The sequence below is a fragment of the Podarcis tiliguerta genome (assembly GCF_965153285.1).
Source record: "Podarcis tiliguerta genome assembly, chromosome: 6".
Classification (NCBI taxonomy): Eukaryota; Metazoa; Chordata; class Lepidosauria; order Squamata; family Lacertidae; genus Podarcis; species Podarcis tiliguerta.
Genome location: NC_139539.1, coordinates 29,103,060 through 29,129,422, shown reverse-complemented (window position 1 = coordinate 29,129,422; position 26,363 = coordinate 29,103,060). Strand labels below are relative to the sequence as shown.

Below are 26,363 nucleotides of genomic sequence, written 5' to 3'. Positions count from 1 at the left end.
TTATTCAAAGCGATACAACACTCTTAGCTGCATTGCCCATTTGTTCATGTTGCTAGCTCATAGATTCTCAGGTGAGGTCCTACTGTAGACATTTTTGCCCTCTGAAGCTTTGTTTATAAAGAAGAGTTGTTTTCTTGTTTCATTTCTTGCGGTCCACTGAGTTAGTTCTATTGGAGCCTTGTTATTTGGGGGAATTATATGGAAGCCTTTAGATAATGTTGTCTTTTTCAGGATGTGTTTGAGATTTGATATACAGTTGTATCATTAGTTTTGGATCCCTGCTTTCATGGCTATTTTAGTTATTATTTTGTGGTTTTATGTTGCAAATTGTGCTCAGGGCTCCCAAGTGTGCTAAGAGTCTGTTTCTTTCTAACATAAAAGTAAACATGTCCATTGAATATGTTGGCGGTGATGCACAGAATTGCAGAAAGAAGCATATTGAGACAACGGCCAGCTATCCATGCACCTGCTTTTCCAGAGAGCGCATTTGCTCTCAGCACGTAGTGTGAACGATATACTCGTGTATATCCTAAAACACAAATGGGCACGTATCTGTCCACAAAAAAGGAAAAACTCCCCAAAATTATGAGTAGAAGGGAAATGAAATCCCATCAATTAGAGCTGAATTACTGGAATGAAACTGCATTCATATGCACACTTGCCAGATATTAGCAAGTATACATGCATAGGATTGTGCCACAAGTTTGTTCAACCCTAAAAGAGTACCAGGGTACTGTACATTGAAAATTTTATTATTCAGAATAAGAAAGTATTATGAGAATATATAGTTGTATCTATAAGAGCACTTGGCACTTCTGGAGACTGAACACAGAATTACCCTACATAAGCAGGCTGTGTCTGTGTTCATTTTATTAATAAATATTACAGAATGAACTTTTTCTTGCTACATTAATTCTTCCCTTTAACCACCGATAGATAAGAATGGCCTTAGTGAAACTAATCAAATACGATGGAATAACCATATTTGCCTCCCTCCATCTAGTAATCCTAGAGACACTGGGTTGGAGCAAGATTTAGCAATGCTTAGAGTATGCCTATTGAAATCAATGGACTTGTATTAGTCATTGCTAACTTAAGTCCCACTGATTTTCAGATGGGCTATGACTCTGTGCCAAACACGACTAACCCTGGATCCCCAACACATTGTCTTTTATAATCATGGATTTTTTGTTTAGCCACTGATAGACCTAATCTCCATGAATTTATCTAACTCCTTTTGGAAAAAATGTTACTCTAGTTTATAGTTACCACATCTTACAGCAGTGAAGTCTTAACATTAATTATGGGAGTATTTGAATGAATACATCTGGGACTTAATAAGCCAAGCTATGAATGAGTCTTATGTTGCGCATGCAGCCCCTTTGTGCTTCTGTTCACATGAGCACCCACGCAGGCAAGGAGGTCTTCTACTGTGAGTTCCCATTCTGATAATAACTTTGGAACAAACCAGGAGATTAAGCTAACTTCTTGCTTGTTCTGGATCTGTGAATCATAGTTTCCCAATTTGAATGAAACAAGAACCTTTTGTTAATGGAATACTTCTTGGTTTGCTTGTTCATGCAAAGCAATGGCCCAAAGGGGCTGTGCGCATAGCCAAAAGACACACTCGTATTTCTGCTTATTAAACTGATATATGATCATCCAGACATGGTCTATGGGATTTTATGATAACTCATTAATGATGCTCATGGAATCCAAAATTGAATGTCAGCAGTCATGAAGCAGCGTCCAGTGTGCTGGGTTGGAGAATATTGAGAAAGTAACAGCTTATTTGTACTAATAGGACCTGCAGTTTATTCTACTACTGTGTCCAATTTTGGGTTCTTCTCAAAGGCTCTTATTGTTCTTAGCTCCTAAAGCCTTGCACAGAAGCTTATTTCAGTGGTTATGGAAGCATAGGAACTGCTAATTCTCAACAGGAGGGAGAATCTGAGAGTTTTCTGTTTAAACTTTTGAGTAGGCATTTCAGCATGCCTGCTGGTAAGCTGTACTGAATTCCAGCATTATGCCAAGTCCTGAAGGTTGCAACGTGTCTAACTGCTAAGATCTCTTCCAGGCCTCTTGGCGCCCATCACTGAAAAAGCAGGTGGTCTGAAGTGAGGGCTCCCTTTGGGCTTTCACACTCTGTGCACAACATACAAACGTGAAAGACAACTGTCAGTTCCTTCCCTTCCTAGTTGTCTCCCCCTTAACAAAAGGAGAGGTTGGGAGGCGAGCGGAGATGGGACACAGATGGATGTGTTGGAAACCTGTCAATATGTTTATGGAGACATGCTACAGTGTAGTCCCAGATTGCTTGTGAAATAATCAAATAAGACAGGCACCCCTTTATTTAGGAACTAATAAGTGGTCCGTATGTTGTTCAACGAGATGGAGAACATATATCTTGTACCACAACATTTATAAAAATATATATGCTTGCAACAGGTTGTTTTGCACTGCAGCGGGTTGTTTTATACACAGATGAAAGCAATTTATTTAAAGCTCCTTATTTTTATTAAAATATTTACAAAATATTTTATTTAGTATTTTAAATATTTAGTAAAATATTATACTGGTGATTAAAAATCCCATTGGGCACCTGCACAGTTTTGTGACTCTTGGGTAATCTGTTTATTTTATTATCTACATTGAAAGTATTTCCTTCTCTGTCCTTCACTGTTGCAGAGGGAATCATAGAATCATAGTTGGGAATTATTCAGCATTTTTACCCCCCACCTGCAAGGTAGCTTCTTTCCCTTCCCCATTTATCCTGTACTGCAGCTCACCACCTTGATCTGGGGATGCTCCAGACCAAGCATAGCAAATCGTTCCACCCATTTTTTAAAAAGACTTCTTAACAGACTTCCTTATCACTACTTAACTATATTGGTAATTTCTGAACTAAAACCATTTTTGTAAAGTGATCTTTGTGGCCATGCAGGATCCTGCCCTGCCGCCGTCCCCAGCTCACTCATCTGTGTGCACCTTTGGTCTCCTAGCCATGATGTCCCCACAGGGCTCATGACACCTGGGGCCACAAGGATAAAGAATTACACAACGTTTAGAAGACATCTGAAGGCAGTCCTATATCGGGAGATTTTTATGTTTTTAGATATGCTATAAGCCGCCCAGAGTGGCTGGGGAAACCCAGCCAGATGGGCAGGGATTAATAATAATAATAATAATAATAATAATAATAATATGCAACTTGCCATGTTATCCAATCCCAGGCATACTACAATTGATGGAACAAGCCAAGAACCTTCTGGTCCCCTCCTCGTACCCTCACTGGGCAGGAGAGGGGAGTGGGAGCATGCAAACTAGGTTGTGGAGGGAGGAATAAGGATAAGCTCATTCTCATAATGCAAAACCATGTTTAAGTGTTATGTTTGAATGTAGCCAACTAGCAGATGATCTTGAATAGAGCCAAACCATAGTTTAGTGTGACATAAACAAGGTGGGACAGGCCTTAGGTTTGCACAGTCCCCCGTCCCTGGCATGGTTGCAAGTAGGAGCTGCCACTGTCCCTTGACCAGAGCTTGTCATGTCATCGGAGACTGACAAACTCTAGTTAATATTTGAAACAATTGAGCTTGAAATGATGTTTCAAGAGCCAGGACGTCCCTCCACCCTTTAGATCTCACCTTTGCCACTGAACTGCTAGTTGGATTTTAGGCCAAACTTCGCTATCATCCCCCATGGAGAGAATACTGACATTCCTTGTATGGATTACTCAGATACTGACTATGACGTGGTTTGAACACTGAAGCACCGTGTAATTCCTAAGTTCCATTGGATTGTTAACATTCTTTCTTCTACTTTCCATTTCAGTTGCGAGTGAGAAGAGGGTACCAGTAATGCCAGGATCCCCTGTGGAAGTGAAGATACAGTCAAGATCCTCGCCATCCAGCATGCCGCCCTTGCCGCCTGTCAACCCTGGTGGACCTCGGCCTGTCTCATTTACCCCAGCAGCATGTAAGGCTGTGGCTTGTTCAGCTTTCTGGGGAAAACAAAAAGCCACCACGAGTTCTTTCTTTCTAATGTAGACATTACAGAAGTGAGGGACTGTTGTTTCAGTCCAGGGGAGGTGAATTGCTGGGATAGTACCTAATTACCATGACACTTTTGTAGCTTTATTAGCAGGCAGGTTTCCTGAGATGCATATTATATATAGAGGGAGAGGGAGAGAGAGAGAGAGAGAGAGAGAGAGAGAGAGAGAGAGAGAGATAGGTTTAAGCTGGGTTTTAATTTAGGAAGCGATTTTAAAAAATGTTTAATTTCTCGAGAACATCAAGTTCTTTGCATCTGTGTTTTCTGTTCTCATTAATAAGAGGTGTGTTTGTCAGCACATCTGGTGTGTTAACTTTTTATTTATTCTCAGATTCTTGAGTGCTAGGGTTTTCTTAGGTCTCTTAAATTTTATTGTGTACTGCACAGGGTGGTACAGAATGCAGACATCCTGCAAGGAACAGAAAAAGAGCACTCTGGTCCCGGGAATGTAAGCTGCCTTCTGCTGGTCAGGTTGAATGCTCATCTAGCCCAGTAATGCTCCCTCTGACTGGCAGCAGCTTTCCAGGGCTGTGGATGGAAGTCTTTCCCACCACCAGCTCCCCTACCCTCCTCCCTTTAAAAACAAAAACCAGAGGGGCCAGGAAATTAACAATGGATCTTCAACCTGCAAAGCTTATACAGTACTCCACTACTCAACCCCACTAGATGTTATTTCCTAAAATATTAAATAGTTTTTAACACCATCACCCAGTATCAAAAGCAAATATGTCAACTCCTGAATTGTGTTCTCAGCAATTGTGCCTGCATTTCAATATTTCCTATTTTGTGTAACTTCCTTCCGGTTGAAATCAGACAGGCCCCCGCCCTGTTGAACTTCTGGCATGTACTTTTTAAATCCCTGCTTTTAACTTACTTTATAGCAGCCTTTCTCAACCTGTGTGTCCCCAGATGTTGCTGAACTACAACTCCCATCATCCCCTAGCTAGCAAGGCCAGAACTCAGGGATGATGGGAGTTGTAGTCCAACAACATCTGGGCACCCACAGGTTGAGAACCACTGCTTTATAGCATTAACTGGTTTTTACCTTTTCTGTATTTTATTTATTGTACAACACTTGGAGACTATTTGTAGTTAAGTGGTATATAAATTTATGTAAAAAAGAAGCATTTGGGGGCTAAACCTCAAAATATAAAGCTAACATATTCATTGCTTTTTGCCTTCCCCCTCCCCACTGTAGTACCCAATGGAATGAACCATTCTCCCCCGACGCTGAATGGAGCACCGTCACCCCCTCAGCGGTTCAGCAATGGCCCTGCCTCATCATCTTCATCTTCACTGACCAACCAGCAGCTTCCAGCTACCTGTGGGGCCCGTCAGCTCAGCAAACTCAAACGCTTCCTGACCACCCTCCAGCAGTTTGGCAATGACATTTCACCAGAGATAGGGGAGAAAGTCCGCACCCTTGTTCTGGCATTAGTGGTGAGTATTAGTAAGTCAAATACAGCAAAGAAATGAAAAGCAGAAGCTTTGGCGTTTCATTATGGTATCGCAGAATCATAGACTTGGAAAGGGAGCAAGCATGAGCGGCATCTAGTCCCACCCTCTGCAATGCAGGAATCTCAACTCAGGTGCCCATGACAGATGGCCATACAACCCTTGCTTAGAAACTTGCATTGAAGAAGAGTCCACCACCTTCTGAGGGAATTCATTTCACTGTCAAGCAGCTCTTACTGTCAGAAAGTTCTTCCTGACGTTGAGTCAGAATCTCCTTTCTTGTAACTTAAATCCATTGGTTTGGGTCCTACCCTCTGGAGCAGGAGAAAACAAGCTTGCTCCATCTTCCATGTGACAGCCCTTTATATATATGAAGAAGGCTATCATATCTCCTCTTTTCCAGGCCAAACATACCCAAATTCTTCAACCGTTCCTCATGAGGCTTGGTTTCCAGACCCTTCTGATCCTGCTCAGACTTTGTCAGTAGGCTTTCTGTAAATGGCGAAACCTCTTACAATATTTGCTCCCCCGTCTAGGATTAGTGTGCTCCCCCCAAACCTTCATTGCATAACTTTTCAGAAATTGGGGTGTCCATTTTGTCATAATTAATTGCAGCATGGTGAATTAATAATTTTCTGATGCTGTTGATTTGAGTTCAAAGCAGTTTATAAAAGGAGAAATATTTGTGTTTGTGTGTAACATATATATTACAGTCATACACACAACTGGGGTGCACTTTCATCTAATTCTGTCTCAGTGTAATCTCGAGAATTCTGTTTACACATTGCAAGGCTTTTCATACCCTGATTATACATGGTCAAAAATTGATTAAGTGCTAGGAACTGACACGTGACATTTCACCCATTTTTCCTGTTTCGGATTGTTATTTATTTACATTTTGGAGGTTGTCTAGCTAGCATTAGCACTCTACGATTCCAGATAACTTCTAATGACTGTGGTCACACTTTGAAAAGGTGCAGAAGCAGCTTGTGAAACCGGAGTAGCTATCTTCTTAAGTAATCACAATGCAGTGATAGATGTCAGCCCCCCCACCCCTGCCTCCTATATCTACATCTCTTTTTAACCCACCTTAAGACTGCATGGTGAAAGGGGCCTATAAATGCATATAAGTTAAATGAATAAATTCTTAATGTATAAATTATGCATTGAGTGTGAGAATTTGTAGCTCATGGTTCTTAGCCAAATGTGAGAGGAGGCAGATCAGATAGGACTGGACACTAAGGAATATTGGTTCTTTCCACACGGTACATGCAAATCCAGATTCTCAGAGAGAAAAGGCCTTGTAGAATTTGTGTTGAATTAGAATCAATAACCACGTCAATCCCCTTTGTCTTTACAGAATTCTACTGTGACAATAGAGGAATTTCACTGCAAACTCCAGGAGGCTACCAATTTTCCTCTTCGTCCATTTGTGATTCCATTCTTGAAGGTGATTGCTTAATACTGTGCATTGGCTGGTGAGCCAGTAAGGAAAAAATTCTGTGTGCCACACTAGAGAAAGACTCACCAAGTAATGATTTTTGATAGGAGGAGGATTCTGACTATTTGAGAGAAAGTCATGTCATGTGTATGGGGCGCGGGTGGTGCTGTGGGTTAAACCATAGAGCTTGCCGATCAGAAGGTTGACGGTTCGAATCCCCGCAACGGGGTGAGCTCCCGTTGCTCGGTCTCTGCTTCTGCCAACCTAGCAGTTCGAAAGCATGTCAAAGTGCAAGTAGATAAATAGGTACCGCTCCAGCGGGAAGGTAAACGGCGTTTCCGTGCGCTCCTCTGGTTCTCCAGAAGCGTCTTAGTCATGCTGGCCACATGACCTGGAAGCTGTACGCTGGCTCCCTCGGCCAATAAAGCAAGATGAGCGCTGCAACCCCAGAGTCGGCCACGACTGGACCTAATGGTCAGGGGTCCCTTTACCTTTACCTTTTACATGTAATGTGTAGCCAAAAGTAGTTGCCAAGGAATGCTCAAGAGCCCCCTTTCTCTACCACCGCATAACCTCTGACCATTAAGTGGGTTATGTGCCTGCTCCTGACCTTCAGTGTTTCAGCTGATGTGATGAAAGCAACTGGATTTTTTTTTTTTTTACAAACTTGCTTTCTCTGGAGGGTGTTCTGTACAGCGTGCCTCCGTCATTACAGCATGCCCAGGCCCATGCGTCCCTTCCTTCCTTTTTTATTTTTAACCATTGATCCAGCTGGATACTTCTACACAGGGAAGCAGGAGGGGGAGCTGAATTCTGAACTTTGTGAGACCTGGCAAGAATAGGAAAGAATCAGCCCTTTCCCCACCTTCTGTTTGAAGGGACTGAATCTCCCATTTATTCATAGTAGAGTTGCATGGGAGCTCATCCCTCCAGAAGACATTTATTGTCTGGGACATGGGAATAATAATAATAATAATAATAATAATAGCAGCAGCAGCAACAATAACATTATTATTATTATTATTATTATTATTATTATTATTATTATTACCCCACCATCTGGGTGGGTTTCCCCAGCCACTCTGGATGGCTCCCAACAAAATACTAAAAACACGATAAAAGATCAAACATCAAGCCCTGCAAGCTATAGCCCAGCCTATCACAAATATAGGCACTGCTAGCAAATTCTACTTTCTTTTGTCTTATTTGCTCTTCAGGAGGCTCACAGTGATTCTTGGGGGGGGGGGAGTGTCTCTGTGACAAAGGAACCCTGTTTTAACAAGTAGCTTGCTCCTATGGCTCATTAGATGGCCAGCAGCAAGAGGTATCCTGGCAGCTGAATAAATCTAAATGGCAACCCTAACTTTGTTTTGCAGGCCAACCTTCCCCTTCTGCAGAGGGAGCTGCTGCATTGTGCTCGGGCAGCCAAACAGACCCCTTCCCAATACCTGGCCCAGCATGAGCACATCTTGCTGAACACAAACACTGCGTCCCCAGCTGACTCTTCAGAGCTGCTGATGGAAGTGAATGGAAACGGAAAGAGGCACAGTCCAGACAGGTAGCAGGAGCTGGTTTCAAAACAGACAGATTTGTCATTAAGAAAACCTAACAACCTGGCAACTTATAAGCTGCTTTCTATTGAAAGTCCCTTTTGTTGTGACCTCTTCAGGCATCTGGTAGTTCAAGGCTTGCCTACGTGTGGCTTTTTTAGGTTGGCTCTGCGAATGTTTGACTCGTTGTGGCTTTCAGTATAGCCTGGATGATTTAGAAAAAGAGCTTTGGAATTGGTGCATCTGTAGTTTGCCGAATTTTTCAGCTTAATGTCTCTCCCTTCATTAGAGACTCAACAATGGGAGAGCGAAATTGCCCTCATCTTTGTTTGTGGATCACCATACCTGCTATTTGAAAACCCTGACCTGGTTTTGAATTTCATGCTCCGTATCATATCTAGTTTCTCCCTGTGTGAAAAGGATACTGGACTATAGGCCATTGGATTGATCCAGAAGCATGATTCTTGTGTACCGTCCGTATGTGTGAATTGCTTTCTCCTTCATCTCTTTTCCAGAGTTCACTTCTATATATCTCTTTCCCCATCAATTACTGGTTTCACTGCTAGCACAACACAGACTTATTCACTCTCCTTTTCTGCATTTGGTTTCTTAGTACTAATGGAAAATTTCCTTTCTTGACTTGCTTACAGGAGGGAAGAAAACAGCTTCGAGAGAGAGCCGCTCCCATCAGAGCCTCCTGCCAAGAGGGTGTGCACCATTAGTCCAGCCCCTCGCCACAGCCCGGCTCTGATGTTGCCCGTCATAAATCCAGCGGGACAGTTTCATCCTACTCCACCCCCACTCCAGCATTACACCCTGGAAGACATTGCAACGTCCCATTTGTACAGAGACCCAAGCAAGGCATTGGAGCATAGAGAATTGCGAGATAGACATGGTATAGGTAAGGAGTCCCATGTATTTTTCAAACGCATTTCCCTTAGCTGTTAAAGCTACAAATTCAACGCTTTTTGAATCTCTGTAGATTCAGTTCCCGCATAGCAAAATCAATGGCACATAGCAAACCTACACGGCTCCTTCGTTGATCTGGTAGCCCTCTGGGGTTTTAGAAGCCTGGGCTGTGTTTTTTTGGAGCAGGAGTGGGGCACCTTTTTGGCCTGGCGGTCCAGATCTTTTACCTCTTCCTCACCCCTGTGGGCCCACTTTGATAGGTGGGTGGTGGTGAGGGGAGATAGTGACCAAGCAGGATTGATAGATGGTTGTGGTTTTGAAGGTGGGGAAAAGAGTCTTACAGACAGAATTTGACTCCCAGGCAGGGGATTTTTCCATGGGCCAGAGGTTCTTCACCCCTGTTATAGAATAATAGCTCTTCTCCCCACCCACCCCATATCTTTGTATTGCATCAAACTGTCAAGGCTCTTTTTCTGACGTAGCATTTTCCTTGCCATGCATTACAGGGTTAAATGGAGGCTATCAGGATGAACTCGTGGACCATCGTCTAACAGAGAGAGAATGGGCTGATGAATGGAAGCATCTTGATCATGTGAGAGACTGGAATGGGGAAAAAACCCCAAATAAACCTGGACTGCGGAAAACCTAATTACCAGGGCAGGCTGTTTATCCACCTAGCTCAGTATTGTGTATTGTGGCTGGAGCAGGGTCTCCAACTGAGATTCTTCTCATTTCCTGCTGCCTGTTCCTTGGAACTAGAGATGTTATGGATTGTACCTGGGCCTTTCTGTGTGTAAAGTGTGTGCACTGCCACGGAGCAGTGGAAATGTAGCAGCATGTGTGCATGCAGCAAGTGTGTGTGTGTGTGAGAGAGAGAGAGAGAGAGAGAATGTAATTATTTAGACTAGATGAGTCAGAATGCAGTAATCGGGCACATGCTTTTTACATACAGGAAGTCCCAGATTCAGTTCCTGGTGTCTCCAGTAGAATTTGATACAAATAAATGTACAGATTGAGAATCATGCAAAAGAGTGTCCTGCAGCTAATTAAGAGCCAGGCTATGTGACCAGCATCATAATGTGGTACTGGACTGTACCATTTCATGTGATGAATTGCATATTTAAATGTTTCCATTAAAAAAAAAAATCTCAGTTATGTAAAAAACTAGTACGTCAATGACTGTACTAGACCAGCCCCCTTTCCCATAATGCTTGTGTTTTTTTATATACAGGAGTTTGGGCTTGATTTCTTTTTTAAAAAAGAGGGTCACTACAACATGCAACATCACAGTTTGAAACCATTTACTGCAGCAAAACCAAAAAACCTTCGCCCTGTTAATTTTGATACTGTAGTTTTGCCCCTGAGTTTCTTTTTCTTAAAGTTGCAGGAGGAAATACATTTTCTAACAGCTTCTTCAAACGCTGTTCTTTCCTCTCTCTGGAAGGCATTGAATTGCATCATGGAAATGGTCGAGAAGACCAGGCGCTCTATGGCTGTTCTCCGCCGTTGTCAGGAGGCTGATAGAGAAGAGCTCAACTATTGGAAGAGGCGATGCAGTGAAACCACAGAGCCATGGAAAGGAGGGAATGACTTGATCACAAGGCAACATAGCCCAGGGAGTTCAGACTCCATTAACAGTGGTAAGCTATGGAACTCTGCATGTTCCAGATGTGTTAGGAAGTGGAATAACATTTAACAACCATTTTCAGAAAGTGGCTGTGTATTATTAGTGTGCCAGAAGACCAAAGTATTAGATTGTCCCCATTCTTTTCAACGGGCTCCTTTGCTTTTGCAGCTTAGTCTGTAATCTTCAACACACAAATTACTTATACACAAATTAATTAAGTACAATGCACCTTACTTCTGAGTTAACTTCTGCACAAAAATAGAACTATCTGAAATTGAGCAAGCTGTGCCTTCCCTGCCTCTGTGTGCCTTGCGTATTCAGAAGTTTGAACCTGAATGGATGTCAAGTAGAGTTGTATGCAAAAGAAACAAAAAAGGAATAAATAGAAATCATGTATTTCTTTTATTTGTGAAATCCTTGCCTTTTGCTGCTGCTTCTAGCATTTTAAGTGTAAAAATGCAATGCAGTCTTTCTCACTGAATCTGTCTCTCCCCCTCCCCCCCCACTACACTACATTGCAATGAAATCAATTAAGACTCCCATTATACTGTTAGTGACTTTTCTTATTAGAAATTCACATGTAAAATGGGGACAGCATGGGACAGGATGCTTACCACACATTAATATTTAACCCGCGGCGTGCATCTAGGTTATGGGTAGTAGGCAAACTAAGGCCCGGGGGCTGGATCTGGCCCAATCACCTTCTAAATCCGTCCCATGGACAGTCTGGGAATCAGCATGTTTTTACATGAGTAGAATGTGTGCTTTTATTTAAAATGCATCTCTGGGTTATTTTGGGGGCCTTTCTGGTGTTTTTACATGAGTAAAAAGTGTGCTTTTATTTAAAATGTACCTCTGGGTTATTTGTGGGGCATAGGAATTCGTTCATCCCCCCCCCCCAAAAAAAAAAATATAGTCCGGCCTCTCACAAGGTTTGAGGGACAGTGGACCAGCCCCCTGCTGAAAAAGTTTGCTGATCCCTGATCTAGGTGGAGGATTTGTCTTGATAACTATCTTCTGAAATTCTGGGGTGGATAGGATAGTGTCAAAAGCAAGCCTATTGCAGGGAGACAGGATTAATAAATCAGTTGATACAAGTTACGAATAAATATAGACCATGTAAATTCTTTCTCCTCGACACACTTCCCCAGTCAATATCTCTCAGTCTCCTGGCTCTCACTCAAGACCCAAACAAACTCACAAACCTCCCCAGAATCTCACAACAAAGAAGGTTCCTGCCACCAGCTGGCATCACCCTAGTCTCTCACCTCTAGGCTTGCTTTCATGGGCAGCACCAAGGTGGACAGAGCTTCCTCAGGCTGTTCACAGCTGTGTCCCATTCAGCTGTCAATCAGCTGGGCTGCACACACCCAGTTCCAGGTTTCAGCAGATTTATTTTGGTGATTTTCCCAAGGAGTTCCAGAGATGGCAACCCTTCCATTCGCAGTTCTTTCTCTGTGGCCTCTGCCTACCTCTCCCCTACCAGCTGCTTTCATGATGCTACAAAACCAGCTACATAATGCTTCTAAATCCTTACCGATGCAGCAACCATTGACTTTAATTTCAAAACAATGATGCCAGATGGAAATGAAAGTGCTGTTGTTTTTGCCACAAGTCCTTTTTTCTTTGCATGTCCTGTCTTTTTTGGATTGTGAATCTGTGGGCAGGGAACAGTAAAAAAATCTTGGTAATGATTTTTGTATTCCACCATATCCTGGTGATATGACAGGGGAGGCATTTCTATATCTCTTCCTCATAACAAAGTATATGGATGTTACTTTGTAGTAGAGGGTGCATGCAAAACCATGCATTAAACAGAATGTTGAGCCAGGGTACTTTATCTGCCATCTCAAATGCTTTAATTATGGATTGGGGGCTGGAGAAGTTCCAATGGCAACTGGAACGAGGAAGTGTGCTTGCAAAATAACCAACCTCTTACATAACCCATCAAAACTTGGCTTAGTGGAGGTAGGCTCTTCAGATATAGATAGAAGATTCCAAGTATGGAATTGCACTCTTGAGTGGTGAATGCTGGAGGAAGGGGGGAGCCCCAAAAACTTCATGTCGTGCCTTAGACTTTTACATGGATGATTGCAACTGGAGATGCTGGCTTGTAACCTTGACTTAAGCATGAGGGACACTTGGACATAATTTGGCTGAGCTCATGCATAAAGGATGCAGCATAACAAAATAAACCACTGAAGAAGGCTTGTAAGCTGAACATGTATGGTATTGATATTTCAGTCATCCAGAAAATCTGGTTGATGGACATTAAGAACATCCTGTGATAAAGAATAGCATTTTTAATAATAATAATAATAATAATAATAATAATAATAATAATAATAATAACAATAATACAAAATACCCACCCCGCCTATCTGGCTGGGTTTCCCCAGCCACTCTGGGTGGCTTCCAACAAAATATTAAAATACAATAGTCTGTCAAACATTAAAAGCTTCCCTAAACAGGGCTGCCTTCAGATGAAGTATAACCCATGCAATGTAGAAAGAGTTTCTTGTATGGTTATATGTTTTGGAGATATAGGTTCTGTTTATAGATTTTTCTTTTTTAGTTATTGTAGCACATAGCTTTTATATTTGGTATTTCTAAATTCTAAATTCAGTTTTCTAAATTTGTGTATTTTTATATGCCTTTTTAGTTCTGGGTTATTTTTCGTAATAAAATGTTAGGCAACACATCTATTAGATTTTGTGCTTATATAGACTGATTATTAAGTTCATTTACATTGGTTACCCTCTATTTTTTTATTTTACATTGACAAGACTCACTTAGGTTCATTAATTTCAGTTACATCCACTTTGAGTAAAAAGTAAGTTGAATTCAACAAAGGGGCACTCTGTAATGAATACTGCAGTATGTCTGTAAGTGAGCTGTATTTATGGGGAGGGGGCAAGATGAGAATGGAGACTTACTTCTGGGTTGAGAAATGCTGTATCCTCTGGTTTTCCCCATCTGGCGCATAAGGTTACCCTTACATCAGGTTGTCAGAAATGCATTGCTTTCAGTCTGAAGGTATGCAGCATCTCATCTAACTATGCAACTGAAGACAGTGAGAATGTAATGTATGTGAGAAAAATTTTCACTGTTAATCCTCCTTGATTTCTGTGTAGCACTGTGTATCTTTGAGTTCCTGTTCTCAAAGGACTCCTTAAAATATAGCATGTGCTCCAGTGGCCTGAAATCCTTGGGAATACAAGGCGCACTGTAAAAACGTGAGACGCCATTAGCAAGGATTAATGCTCATTACAGTAGGGCAAAACCGATGCTTGACAAGACATATTTATAAGTGTGTAGCCTGTGATGACAGAGTATTAAAAGATGGAAATTGGCTTCGCTGTCCAATAAATTATGCAGAACACTAAATTAAAAGTGGCCATTTATCATTTTGCCTTTTGGTGAACACTGTTAAACTGCAGAAGTCTCTTGGCTTGGTCTTTAGCAATTAATCCTACCCTGTTCTCTTCATGCTACTTCTTGCTGAACAGATGCAGCCTATCAATTCTTAGAGTTTGGGTGGGAGAAAATTTCTGTGTCTAATACTGTCGACACCACCCTTCCTTCTACAGATTCTCAGCGGGAGTTCAGCGGCAGGTCAGGAGCAGCCGGTTATGTCACCGAAGAGATATGGAAAAAGGCTGGTAAGTAAGGAGGCCCCCTTCAGAGAAGTGCCACACAGAGAAGCTGTGGAATGTTACAAGAGATTCTTGAGAAGATGGAAAGCCTTACGCACCACAGGTTGGCTGGGGAAAGGCCTCATAAATATGCTGCTGTCTCACTGCCTAGAGAGTGATAATGGCCAGAGCCAACCAGGGCCTCCAGCAGATGGACCCATCTGGACCCATCACTGCTTGTCCATTTGACCTAGGGATTTGAGCCAGCCAGCCAGCCAGGGCTGGCACCTTCCCCAGACAGAGTGGGGGGAGAAGGGGTGCCTGAGCCTCTTTTCCTTGGAGGTAGCTGATAGAGAGTCCCACATGTGCCACTGCTCCTTGCATGTTTAATCTGGGGGTTGTCTGGGTAAATGGTGGTAATGACAATGTTCACTTGGTTTTTCAGTTTGCCTTTCTGGCAGAAGCTGGAAGAGGGCATAGCAGAATGAAAGGAAGGGAATTTTGTGCTGCTCCTTGAGACAAAATAGGGCAAAGGAGAAGGCAGAGGGAAAGGAATCCCATTTTATGTTAAGGGAATACTTTTCTATATCCCCTTTAAAAAAAATCATAGGAGTGTTTATGTTAACAACACACCACAACTGCAAGCAAATGTTTCAAGAATACTTTTAAAAACAGTTTCCAAAGCAGTCTGCTAATTATGAAAAGATGGTGATTTTCAAATTCTTTTTAGCATTACAAACTGTTCTAAAACTGGCAAGATCAAGTAAGCAAGCTAAAAGACATGTCGTCCCTCTGTTTATGTAGAGTTTGGCTTCTAAGGTAGACAACCTTCCACTTCCTCTTCTCTGGGGGAAAATATTGAAAAGTGTGTCTGTGTTAGTATGTTTTTAATAGTTAAAAAGATAGTTCCATAGGGAAAACACTATGGAAATATAGGTCCTACACATAGGTCACACTGTAAATTCATTGGCATAAGCATACCTAGCTCTATTGGACTTTGGCCATTGTCTTTCATTATCAATTTTGAAAGGATAACACTACTAAAAATGGGGTTCATCTTGGGGTTCTGAACAATGTTTGAAGGTTTGCTTTAAGTTGAGGCTGGATGAAACCATTTGCTTCATTCTGTGTTAATTTTTGTGCATGTTGAAAAGTACCTCCTGACTTCTCTGCGACCTTCTGAGTCTCCTACAAATTTGCATTGTTTGATACTGTTCTTTTTAGTGCTTCCCTTTCGTGCCCCCTCCCTGCTTTCCTTGGCTTCTGCTTCATTTGCTGACACTGCCATTTAATCCAATTCTCTGTTGATGATGCTGATGCAGCAAAACCACCCTTAATGTGGTGTCATGGGTGCTCGTAAACAGAATCACAAGGGTCTCTGTAGCTAGTAGAATTAAATTGCTGGATGGGCCAACAAGCGAGGTCAAGGACAGTAAAGGAGTGAAATGGCACCAGGAAAAGAGACTGCATTCATTTTCAAGGCTAGAGTTTCGACTGCCTTGCTTAGTTTACTCAAGTAGCATTCCTAACTTTCTGTATGGACTGCCAACTTTGTTAAAAGGGTAACTATCTCAATGCAGTTAGTTAGATTTGTAGTTTGCTCAGTTCCAGAGGCTCAAGGTAACCCAAAGCATGCTGAATTCTTTGGATACAAATGTGATCAAAAAGTCTGCTGCTGCTCCTATGTGATGCAGTAGAGGGCATAAGAAATCAGAGTATGGCCATCAATTCAGTAGTATTGTCATATGTTAGGCTAAAGTGCTATGCAAAAGCTTCACTTTCTTAACTCCTATGACCACTGGGTACTTCCATGCTATATACTTTGCCTTCCAATGTGAAGCCGTTTGATGAGGCTTTTGTTTCCCTTCAGAAGAAGCTGTGAATGAAGTGAAGCGCCAGGCCATGTCTGAAGTCCAAAAAGCTGTTGCAGAGGCCGAGCAAAAGGCATTTGAAATGATTGCATCTGAGAGAGCCCGCATGGAGCAGACCATTGCCGATGCAAAACGCCAGGCTACAGAAGACGCTTTCCTAGTCATCAATGAGCAGGAGGAGTCTACAGAGGTGAGAAGCCAAGGGAGTATCTCTGGCAATCATGGAAAAAGTCCCAAGGCAAGAACTTTAAAGATGACATGCAATCCTTCCAGATTCATCCTTGTTTTTCATTCTGATTAACCTGATTGGAGCAAAAAATCTAAAGCCAATTAGAGTTTTGAGAAACTTCTGTCCAACAAGCAATTAATTCAGATTCATTGGTGCTGCCATTGAATCTCCACTGTCATTTTCAGTGACTGCATGAGGCTTTGAGATTGCCCCCCCCCCCCGCCGCCGCCGCACACCTTGCTGTCCCCCATTGTTTGGGAACAGTTGCAGTGAGGACAATGTCAGCAATTATATTGGAGAGGCCATCTGTTGGATTTGCAGGGTGTTGGCAGTCAGTGAAATGCAGGTGAATGAAAGCAAATTTAGGAGATGCTTTGTCACGGCAGAATTCCCTTCTCCCAGTTGCTTTTCTGCCGTGTTGCTTAGTTGTGGCAGGCAAAGTTATTGTGTGGCTCTGCTCAACTTCCAGGTTGGAACCCCCATGCCTTGGGAAGATCTTCCACATGCTGGATGGGCTTTCAGAAAAACCTTGCTTCTTACAATTAACCCATTTAATTTATTTATTTTTTTATAAATAATTTTTATTAATTTACAACAAAACAAAACATACATTATTTTCACATTTCATATTTCAATTTACAAGTCTTTGTTTTTGGACTTCCTTCAGCTTTTCCGTAAATCTTTCGTAGTCACTAATAATTTCCGCATTTCCTTTATTACCGTTGTCATTAATTATATCTTTTTCCCCCTCTCATTCCTTTTGACAATGTCTCTCGCATATTCACAGTGCTCTTTTAAAAACTTCTAGCGTTATTTGACCATCACTTATATTCTCCAGATATACATTTTAGGAAAGGAGATTAAGAGAAAGGATAGTAAGTTTCTCCAATATGCAGTGACTGCTGCAAGAGTGTTACTGGCACAAAAATGGAAACAACAGGAAATACCGACAATAGAAGATTGGAGGTCTAACATGTTAGATTATGCTGAATTGGATAAGATGACTGGAAAGATTAGATACCTAAGAGACCAAAAGTTTACAGAAAACTGGGGGAAATTTGTTAAATATCTGTACAATTAACCCATTTAAACCTATTGTGTGGCTAATTTGTTGCAGGCTTCTTACGACGTGGTGCTGTTCTCTTAATGGTGCGGGTGGTAGGACTTGCATGGATTGCTATGAATCTCTGCATTATAGAAATGTCGGTCGATAGCACTTTTTTAGGGGATGTGGTACCGTTTGTTACCTTCCTCTGATGGCTTCAGTTGGGATGGGCAATAGTCAGCCTCGTCCGGAGCTGTGCTTAAGAGAAATGCTTGTTCTTTGGTTTTCCAGAGCTGCTGGAACTGTGGGCGCAAAGCCAGCGAGACCTGTAGCGGCTGCAACATTGCCCGCTACTGTGGCTCCTTCTGCCAGCACAAAGATTGGGAGAGGCACCACCGAATCTGTGGGCAGGGCTTACACAGCCAAGTCAAACCAGCCCCTATACCAGCAGGCCGATCCGCAGCCGCCGCCGCCACCCTCAAAGCAGTCGATGCGGTAGCAAGTCCGGCTCTAGAGAAAACGTCGGCCGCCACTTCTCGATCCTCCACTCCAGCCTCCGTGACAGCAATAGACAGTAGCGCACTCTAAAAAAAAGAAGATTGCGCTCAACACAGTTTATTAGTTTTCTACATTGAAAAACAGATGCCTCAAAATGTTGAAGAAGGTTTGTACTCCAGCACATTGGCGCTCAGGCTTATGTTGTTTTGGGGCATTTTCCATACCATTATAATGTCATTTTTAGGAGTCCATGTTAGCCTTCCTTAGTGGGATCTCAGAACGGTCTGCCTGGGACCCTGAGGACTTTGGCCTATTGTTTCATTTTATCCGAACTTTCTCAAAATGGTACTCTCACCCGAGGTTCTAACATCTAAGATGGTTGTTCGTTTTACTACAAAGCAGAGCTTGCCTGGGCATCCTCTTCTCTCATCTTTGGTATGCAATCTGACCATTATTTGAAAATTCCTTTCTCAGGCAAAAGTGAATCAAGTGAAATGAGATGTAAGTAAGCTTGATTCTTAGTTCTAGCTATTTCCACTCCTCCCATTATCTAAGGCTATATTTATTGGTTCCCCCGCCCCCTTTCCATTTCCCCTACCTCTCTCTCAATTTGGACACATGGAAAAAAGGGGGGAGGTACAAGGATGCTATTTTTGTTTGCTGAAAGGAGGATTTAAAACTGCTTCATATAATGACTCAGCAGCCATCCCACTTGTTGATCCATTTTAATTCTTTACAGTTATGGGCAAACTGCTTAAGAATCTGTCTGTGGGCCGCAACAGATTGAAATGTTTCATCCAAAGATTTTTACAAAAGGGATTGGTGGTCTTTCCTCCAGATCCAATTGCTTTGCCTAGTAACACCAAGATATTATTTACTTACACACACACACACACACACACAGAGAGAGAGAGAGAGAGAGAGAGAGAGAGAGAGAAGTTGTTGGCTTTTAATGTTTGAGATTCATTGATACAAAAAATTTGTAAACTGCTTTGACATGGTATATACATTAAATAAATAAAATAACAGGACCCCCACCCCACCAGACCTGGTTTATTCCAACAGGTTTTCTATCACCTGGTCTCTCAGTGCATGTGAGCGAAGTTCAAGTTGCAAATAACAGATTTCATGAACATCCAAGGCCAATGAGATCTTTTTGCTTCTCTAAGCAGTATATATCTTTAAACTGATGCCTCCACCTAGGGATCCTGTGCATTGAAAACCAGGAATGTGACTTTACCAACGCATTTGTGTTCCTGAGTTGTGAGGCCTCCCTGTTGCATCTTTAGCAGCCTGCCTGTTCACTTCAGGGCATTTGAAAGCATGTCACTGGGAGGACACTTGAAAAGAATTCAAATCCACTAAGAACTTAAATCCATTAAGTTGTGATGCTAAATCTTGAGCATGCCAAATTAACTATTAAATTATATGATTGGACTAGACTGAAGTTAACTTGATGGTTGAATTAGATTAAAAAGTAAATTAAGGTTAATAAATAAATGCAGCCACATGGAAAGCCTTACTTGTTTCCCTGGGGAGCAAGGGGGTTAGGATTTGGATTGGGGAAAGACTTAAACACACCCACTCCCCAAAATTGGGGGTGTAGTTATACCCAAAGCTGCATTCTGCTAGCAGAGCGGCTATGTAAGGCTTTTGTGTTTGAAAGGTTATCGTTCTGATATGGTTGACATTGGATTAATTCAGACGTATACAATGTGAAGCAACTCTGTGCTCTTAATTTCGTAACTCACTTGAGGTTTAGCAGCAGAAGCATACTTTGCCTCATTTGAAGGTTATATTTTGCTACTATTGTTGTTGTGGGAGATGAAATTGCAAGTGCAGAAGATGAAGGAGCACATGAGAAGCAGGGCTTGTTCATTTAGTGCCCAAATGTGATTTAAAATTATTTCTAGTGGCTATCCCGTGGTATCCAATTTTTTAAGGTAATATTTGATCTTCTAGAACACGGCTTGGGAGCTGCTTTGGTTTTGCTCATGAGACACATCTCCATGCATTCACATTCCCAGATACTAAACTGCCTGAAGAAAAAAAGCCAAAAATTCCACGTGCGACCCATCACTTAGTGATGCAGTGCCAAAGAGGGAAGTCTTCGGTTTTATTGATGAGTGAAGAGGATCAAGGTTTTAAAATTATCAAAAATGGCCACTTCTGTTGGATGCAGACCTTTCTCTGCCACATGCAAAAAAGAAAAAAAAGCAGTAAAAGAAGCAGCCCTGTTAATCTCAAACTTCTCTCGTACTGCAAGGAATACTAATTCGGTTTTGCAGAAAAATATGGAAATTATAATTAAAGCTGTGGTGTTGAAATTACTTATTGGCTTGTAAACCCCCACTTGCCATGTTATTTTCTGCAGAGAAGTGAAAAGAAGATTTGCTCCAAAGAATTAAGGGGTGTGGGGGGAGGGGTGTGTCTGCGTGTGTGTGTGTGTGAGAGAGAGAAAGTGAGACGGCATTCTGAAATTGTGTGTAAATAGGCAGTCTTCCATAACTTTCCATGCAACTACAATGGCTTGCTATGTATTAAGAGGAAAACACACTAACTCCAATGTACATAAATGAATGCTACCATTCATGATTTTAAAACAATTTTTGAAAATGTATGTGGAATTCTACTACGGGAAGACTCCTTGGATTCTGTTTTCTATCTAATTTTTGCCATTCGATTCTATACTAGGAGTTTTTGTTACCTATTTTATGTGCATAACTTATTTAATGTACTGTATAAAGGAACCCAAACTGTTACAGATGTATTTAGTTTGTTCTACTCACAGTAGTCAATAAAAAGACTATATTCACCTTACCATGACATACTTTGCTTTGTTATGTAGAATATGATTCTGCTTAAACTGACAACTAATCTATAGAATGCACAAAATGTCCATAAGTGATTGGAATTCTAGTGAAGCCATATGCCCATTTCAAGAGTTGAGTCACCACGACACATGTGAACCCTCTGTGTGGTCTTCAGCTGGTGGGTCACAGCTTGACCTAAGGTGGGTTGCAAGAGGAGCACAGCCACCATGACAATGCATGGTATAAGATTTATTATTATTATTATTATTATTATTATTATTATTAATTATTTTATTTATACCTCGCCCTCCTCAGCCAAGGCCGGGCTCAGGGCCAGTAGCGTAGCGTGGGGGGTGCCAGGGGTGCGAGCCGCACCGGGCGCAACATTTGGGGGGGGGGAGTCCAGAGGGAAGGGACAAGCAATCGAGGCTTGGTTGGGGTGGGGGGTCGTCGTCTCCGTTTGGCCGGCCCCCCTCGAGGAAGCGGGAACCTCTCCAAGGCGCAGCGCGCCGTCGGTGGAGGGAAAAGAGCCGCGCAGCAGCAGCAGCAGCAAAGCCGGGAGGAGGAGGAGGTGGAGCAGCAAAGCCGGGAGGAGGAGGAGGTGGAACAGCAAAGCCGGGAGGAGGACGAGGTGGAGGCGCCGCCTGCCTGCCGCAGGATCCAATCCGAGCCTGCTAATCGCTTGCTGGGAATTAAGCAGCTCAAAGAGGCAAAGGAAGAGGTGGAGGCGAAGCCGCTGGCCCAGCAGGGAGGAAGCTGGAGAGAGCAGCGCGCCTGGGCGCAGCGAGGTGGGGTAGGTGCGTGCGCCCTGGCTGGCTGCCCGCCTCCCGGGCTCAGTGCCTCCATGACCCCTCCAGCGGCGATGGGAGAGATCAGGGGTCTGGAGCAGCCCTGGCTGGCCTGCTCCTGCTTCTCCCCCGCCTCCTTCCCGTTGCCGGCGCCTTGATCTCATCCAGATCAGGGATGAAACACGCCCATCCTTTGCTACTCCTTGTCGGGTCACTGCTTCATTTCTCCAGGGAGAGAGAGAGGAGAGGAGAGGTGCTGGGGATTGCCAAGCGCGTGTGACGCAAAGGGCCTGCCCACACACAGGCTGAGCGCCGCGGGGCGGGGCGGAGGGAGGCGCTCTGCACATGCTTAGGAGGCACTTGCTCTTTCCGAAGAAGGACCCGGATACTGGATCAAGGCCACAAGGGCCCATCTAGAGTGGCCAGGCAGACGCATCAATGAGAAGCACTCAAAGCAGGACCGGGGCACAAGAGCGCTCTCCCTTCCTGCTGTTTCCAGGGGGTGGAAGCGTCGCTGCCTCGAGGGGCTTCCGAGATACCCTGGGGTGAAATCCCGCTTCACCTTCTTGGGAGTCCCTCTCTTATGCTTTGGGGGGGGGGGGTAGCAAGGGGGAAGAATAATGATTTCCTCCACCACCAGCCCCAAATTCTATAGTAAGAGAAATTGGGGGCCAAGCCAACTGGGGAAATGGTGAGTCTCTAACTATAGAGCTCAGGTATTTAGGAGCAAGCTGGCTCTGCCCATAGGGAGGAAAAGCACTCTGTGCAAGCTCAGAAAACCCACGCTATGCCACTGCGTGCTTGCACTCGCAGCTCTCTGCCCCTACCTGGCTCACTCACTCACTCTCACTGCAGTGCTGGCTGTGCGAATCCGATCCGAGCCACCGGGTCGCTGCCCACTGTGGAGGGGAGGGTGCCAGGCGTGCGGTGCGGAGAGAGAGCGAGGGACTATCTGGGGGAGGGACAGTGCAGCGAGGGGGGGCGCAAATTACTTGCCTTGCCCCGGGTTAGGGGGCGCAAATTACTTGCCTTGCCCCGGGTGCTGACAACCCACGCTACGCCACTGCTCAGGGCAGCTAACAAGCAATAATAAAAACAAGTTGAATGAATGCAACTTAAAAACAAGATTAAAATACAATTAAAATATTGAAACATTAAAATATTAAAATGCAGCCTCATCACAGGAGGAGAAAGGAAAAAGGAAAAAGAAAGAGGGGGAGGGAATCAAATTGGCTCCAAGCCAAAGGCCAGGTGGAACCACTCTGTCTTACAGTAGGCCCTGCGTAAAGAAATCAGATCCTGCAGGGCCCTGGTCTCATGAGGCAGAGCGTTCCACCAGGCCAGGGCCAGAGTTGAAAAGGCCCTGGCTCTGGTTGAAGCCAATCTAACTTCCTTAGGGCCTGGGACCACTAGGGTGTTGTTATTTATGGACCTTGAGGCTCTCCGTGGGGCATACTGGGAGAGGCGGTCCCGTAGGTACCCATTAAGAAATGGGTCCCCCAATACCTGTTTGTGTTAAAGGTGGGTCCTGCATCTGAAAAGACTGAAGACCACTTACTGGTCTAGCAAATTCATAGGGCCCAAAGTGAAACACAACTGCCTGATTCAAAGCCAAGAACATAAAAAGTACCATCCATAGGGCACTTCCGGCTCCGTTCCTTGGTTATGTTACAAAGTTCTGGGTTGGTGTTTTTTAAAAAAAACACACAAATTTTATCCATATAACCCAAATAACAAAATAGAACTGTTTTCAATGCTATTTTACTTCCATGTCTAATGTTGTACATGCGATTTAATTGTTTGCTTCTCTGTGCTCCCGTTGGAAGAGCGAGACGCAAGCATGAGAAAACCAGTCATCAAATGTTGGACCCCAGAGTAAAGCAGCAGGCAAAATGAGAGCACTTAAGCCTTTTCAGCCGGAGAGCTGACCTTTCTGGGGCCTATGCCAAGAGTGGGCAGAATCAGAGCCAACACAGACATAAACAGTCTCTCGCACAGTGCATTTCAACTTGGAAGACGAGCATTTTGCCTTTACAGCATGCCTAACTGCTCGAGGTGGGTGATCTACAAGGGAAACTGTGGCTGAGGATGCTTAACCCTTCCCTGTCCAGCTGCACTCTCCGCAAAGGTTCTAGTCATGAGGCTTGAAAACAGCCTTCCATTGGCACCTTCCCCCCCTCCCCATTTCTTACTCATTTTATAACACAACTAAACAACACAAAAGGGACGCGGGTGGCACTGTGGGTTAAACCACAGAGCCTAGGACTTGCAGATCAGAAAGTTGGCAGTTTGAATCCCTGCGACGGGGTGAGCTCCCGTTGCTCGGTCCCTGCTCCTGCCAACCTTGCAGTTTGAAAGCACGTCAAAGTGCAAGTAGATAAATAGGTACCACTCCAGCGGGAAGGTAAACGGCGTTTCCGTGCGCTGCTCTGGTTCGCCAGAAGCAGCTTAGTCATGCTGGCCACATGACCCGGAAGCTGTACGCCAGCTCCCTCGGCCAATAAAGTGAGATGAGCGCCGCAACCCCAGAGTCGGCCACGACTGGACCTAATGGTCAGGGGTCCCTTTACCTTAAACAACACAAACAGAAAAACAAACAATTCAAACAAATTCTTGTCTTATCCTTCTTATCCTTATTTTTTCTAAACATTGTTAGGTGAGTTTCCCCAAGTCCCCCCTTTCTGATTTTCATTTTACCTCATCTTTAGCAGTTTACATATGTCATAATTTTCAAACATTTTTTTATCACACTTACTTTTACCATAAAAATCTTCACATTTTATCCCTTACAAGTAATACTATTGTAAAACACACTATCTTCTACTTCTAACCCTACAACACATATCCACAATCCAAAGCTATTCTAAGATTTAAATATTAACATATTTTTTCAAATATTCTTTAAACTTCTTCCAATCTTCCACCGTCTCTTCTCTCTGGTCTCAGGGTCTCCCAGTCAGTTCGGCAAGTTCCATATCGTCCATCATTTTCATCTGCCATTCCTTCCATTGGCACCTTACCGAAGTCTGTTTTCAAGCCTTCTGGGATAAGCTCACGTTGAACTTGTTGCGCAATGTGGCTGGAGAGGCTGCATACCGTCACAGCCAACTATTCCCCCCCCCCCCAGCAGGGTTAGGGTTGCAACAGATAGAATCATAGAATTTAGAGTTGGAAGGGACCCTGAGGGTCATCTAGTCCAACCCCCTGCAATGCAGGAATCTCTGCGAAAGCATCTATGACAGATGGTGATCCAAACTCTGCTTTAAAAACCTCCCAAGAAAGGAGAGTCCACAACCTATTGAGGGAGATGGATCCACTGTCAAGCAGCTGGGGGGGGGTGTTTAAGCCTTCCCTCCTTGCCTGTGACAACCCTCAAACTTAGGCTCAGATAACTTATATTGACTCCAACAAGAGGCTCTTTTTCTGCAGGGGCCAGGACAAGGACAGGACACTGCAAGTCAATTAAGGAGGTTCCCAAGGGCTGCTGATTCCCACCCCCTGATTTAAGCAAAAGAGTATTAGCATATATTTAAGTGACATATACTATTTATTCTATGTTCGTAGGCAGAGAGCAGAATAATTTTCTTCTAATTAAAAAGTTAAAAATTGCTGCCTAGGGCATTAAAAAAAACCAATACTGTAAGTGATTTACATTAATGAGTGCCATATTTTACTTTAACATCAATAAAATGCACATTTTACTGCAGATTTTCCTTGGCTATTTTTCAAGACCTGACTAATTATATATTAAAATATAAGATTGGGCACAAGCAATATAAGAAGTAAGATATCTGCATAATTTAACACAGTTTTCATAATTTGAGTTATTGCCAAGTTCTTGGGAGTTGGCACAAAATAATAATTATTTTTTTAAAAGATATTTTTTTAAAAAAAAAAAGTGATTTCCTGTATTTTTCGCTCTACAAGATGCACCAGACCATAAGACGCACCTAGTTTTTGGAGGAGGAAAACAAGAAAAAAAAAATCTGAATCTCAGAAGGCAGAGCAGCAAGAGGGATTGCTGTTCTTGCTGTTCTGGCTTCTGGGATAGCTGCGCAGCCTGCATTCGCTCCATAAGACGCACACATTTCCCCTTACTTTTTAGGAGGGAAAAAGTGAGTCTTATAGAACAAAAAATACGGTACTTACTTGGAGAATGTGGCTACAGTTTGCTGGGGAAGATGCAAGGTAAGCTTCCATTGAACTTGTTGCTCTCAGTGTCTGGGGTGGCTGCGTATTTCCTGGCCCCTTGAAGCCGAGAAGTAGGTTAGGGTTCAATTTGTAGCTCAGGATGGAAGCCAGAGTCAGTGCCACTGTTACCAAAATTTATGGGTTTGCCAGAGAAGATCAATATAGGTCAGGGGCCAAACTTGCAGGTGAGATTTAGCAGCTTCTTGGGCAGGGCCTCCATGATGCCGGAATCTTTAACTCTCATTTCCTGGATCAGGC

General features: G+C 43.2%; 1 protein-coding gene across 5 annotated transcripts in view; it reads left to right on the top strand.

Annotated features, from left to right (window-relative positions):
- The window catches only part of CBFA2T2 (CBFA2/RUNX1 partner transcriptional co-repressor 2), a 68,344-nt gene extending 47,211 nt beyond the window's left edge, over positions 1-21,133 (top strand). For 3 of the 5 annotated variants that reach the window (XM_083444008.1, XM_083444010.1, XM_083444011.1), the window contains exons 2-11: positions 3,835-3,978; positions 5,252-5,493; positions 6,869-6,958; positions 8,326-8,507; positions 9,150-9,400; positions 9,915-10,000; positions 10,853-11,048; positions 14,626-14,697; positions 16,541-16,731; positions 18,107-21,133. In XM_083444008.1, coding sequence (XP_083300134.1) covers positions 3,835-3,978; positions 5,252-5,493; positions 6,869-6,958; positions 8,326-8,507; positions 9,150-9,400; positions 9,915-10,000; positions 10,853-11,048; positions 14,626-14,697; positions 16,541-16,731; positions 18,107-18,403 — 1,751 coding nt within the window. In that variant the 3' untranslated portion in view covers positions 18,404-21,133. The remainder of the gene's footprint in view (positions 1-3,834; positions 3,979-5,251; positions 5,494-6,868; positions 6,959-8,325; positions 8,508-9,149; positions 9,401-9,914; positions 10,001-10,852; positions 11,049-14,625; positions 14,698-16,540; positions 16,732-18,106) is intronic. The other 2 variants (XM_083444009.1, XM_083444012.1) reach the window with 1 other exon arrangement.
- The last annotated feature ends 5,230 nt before the right edge of the window (positions 21,134-26,363 follow it).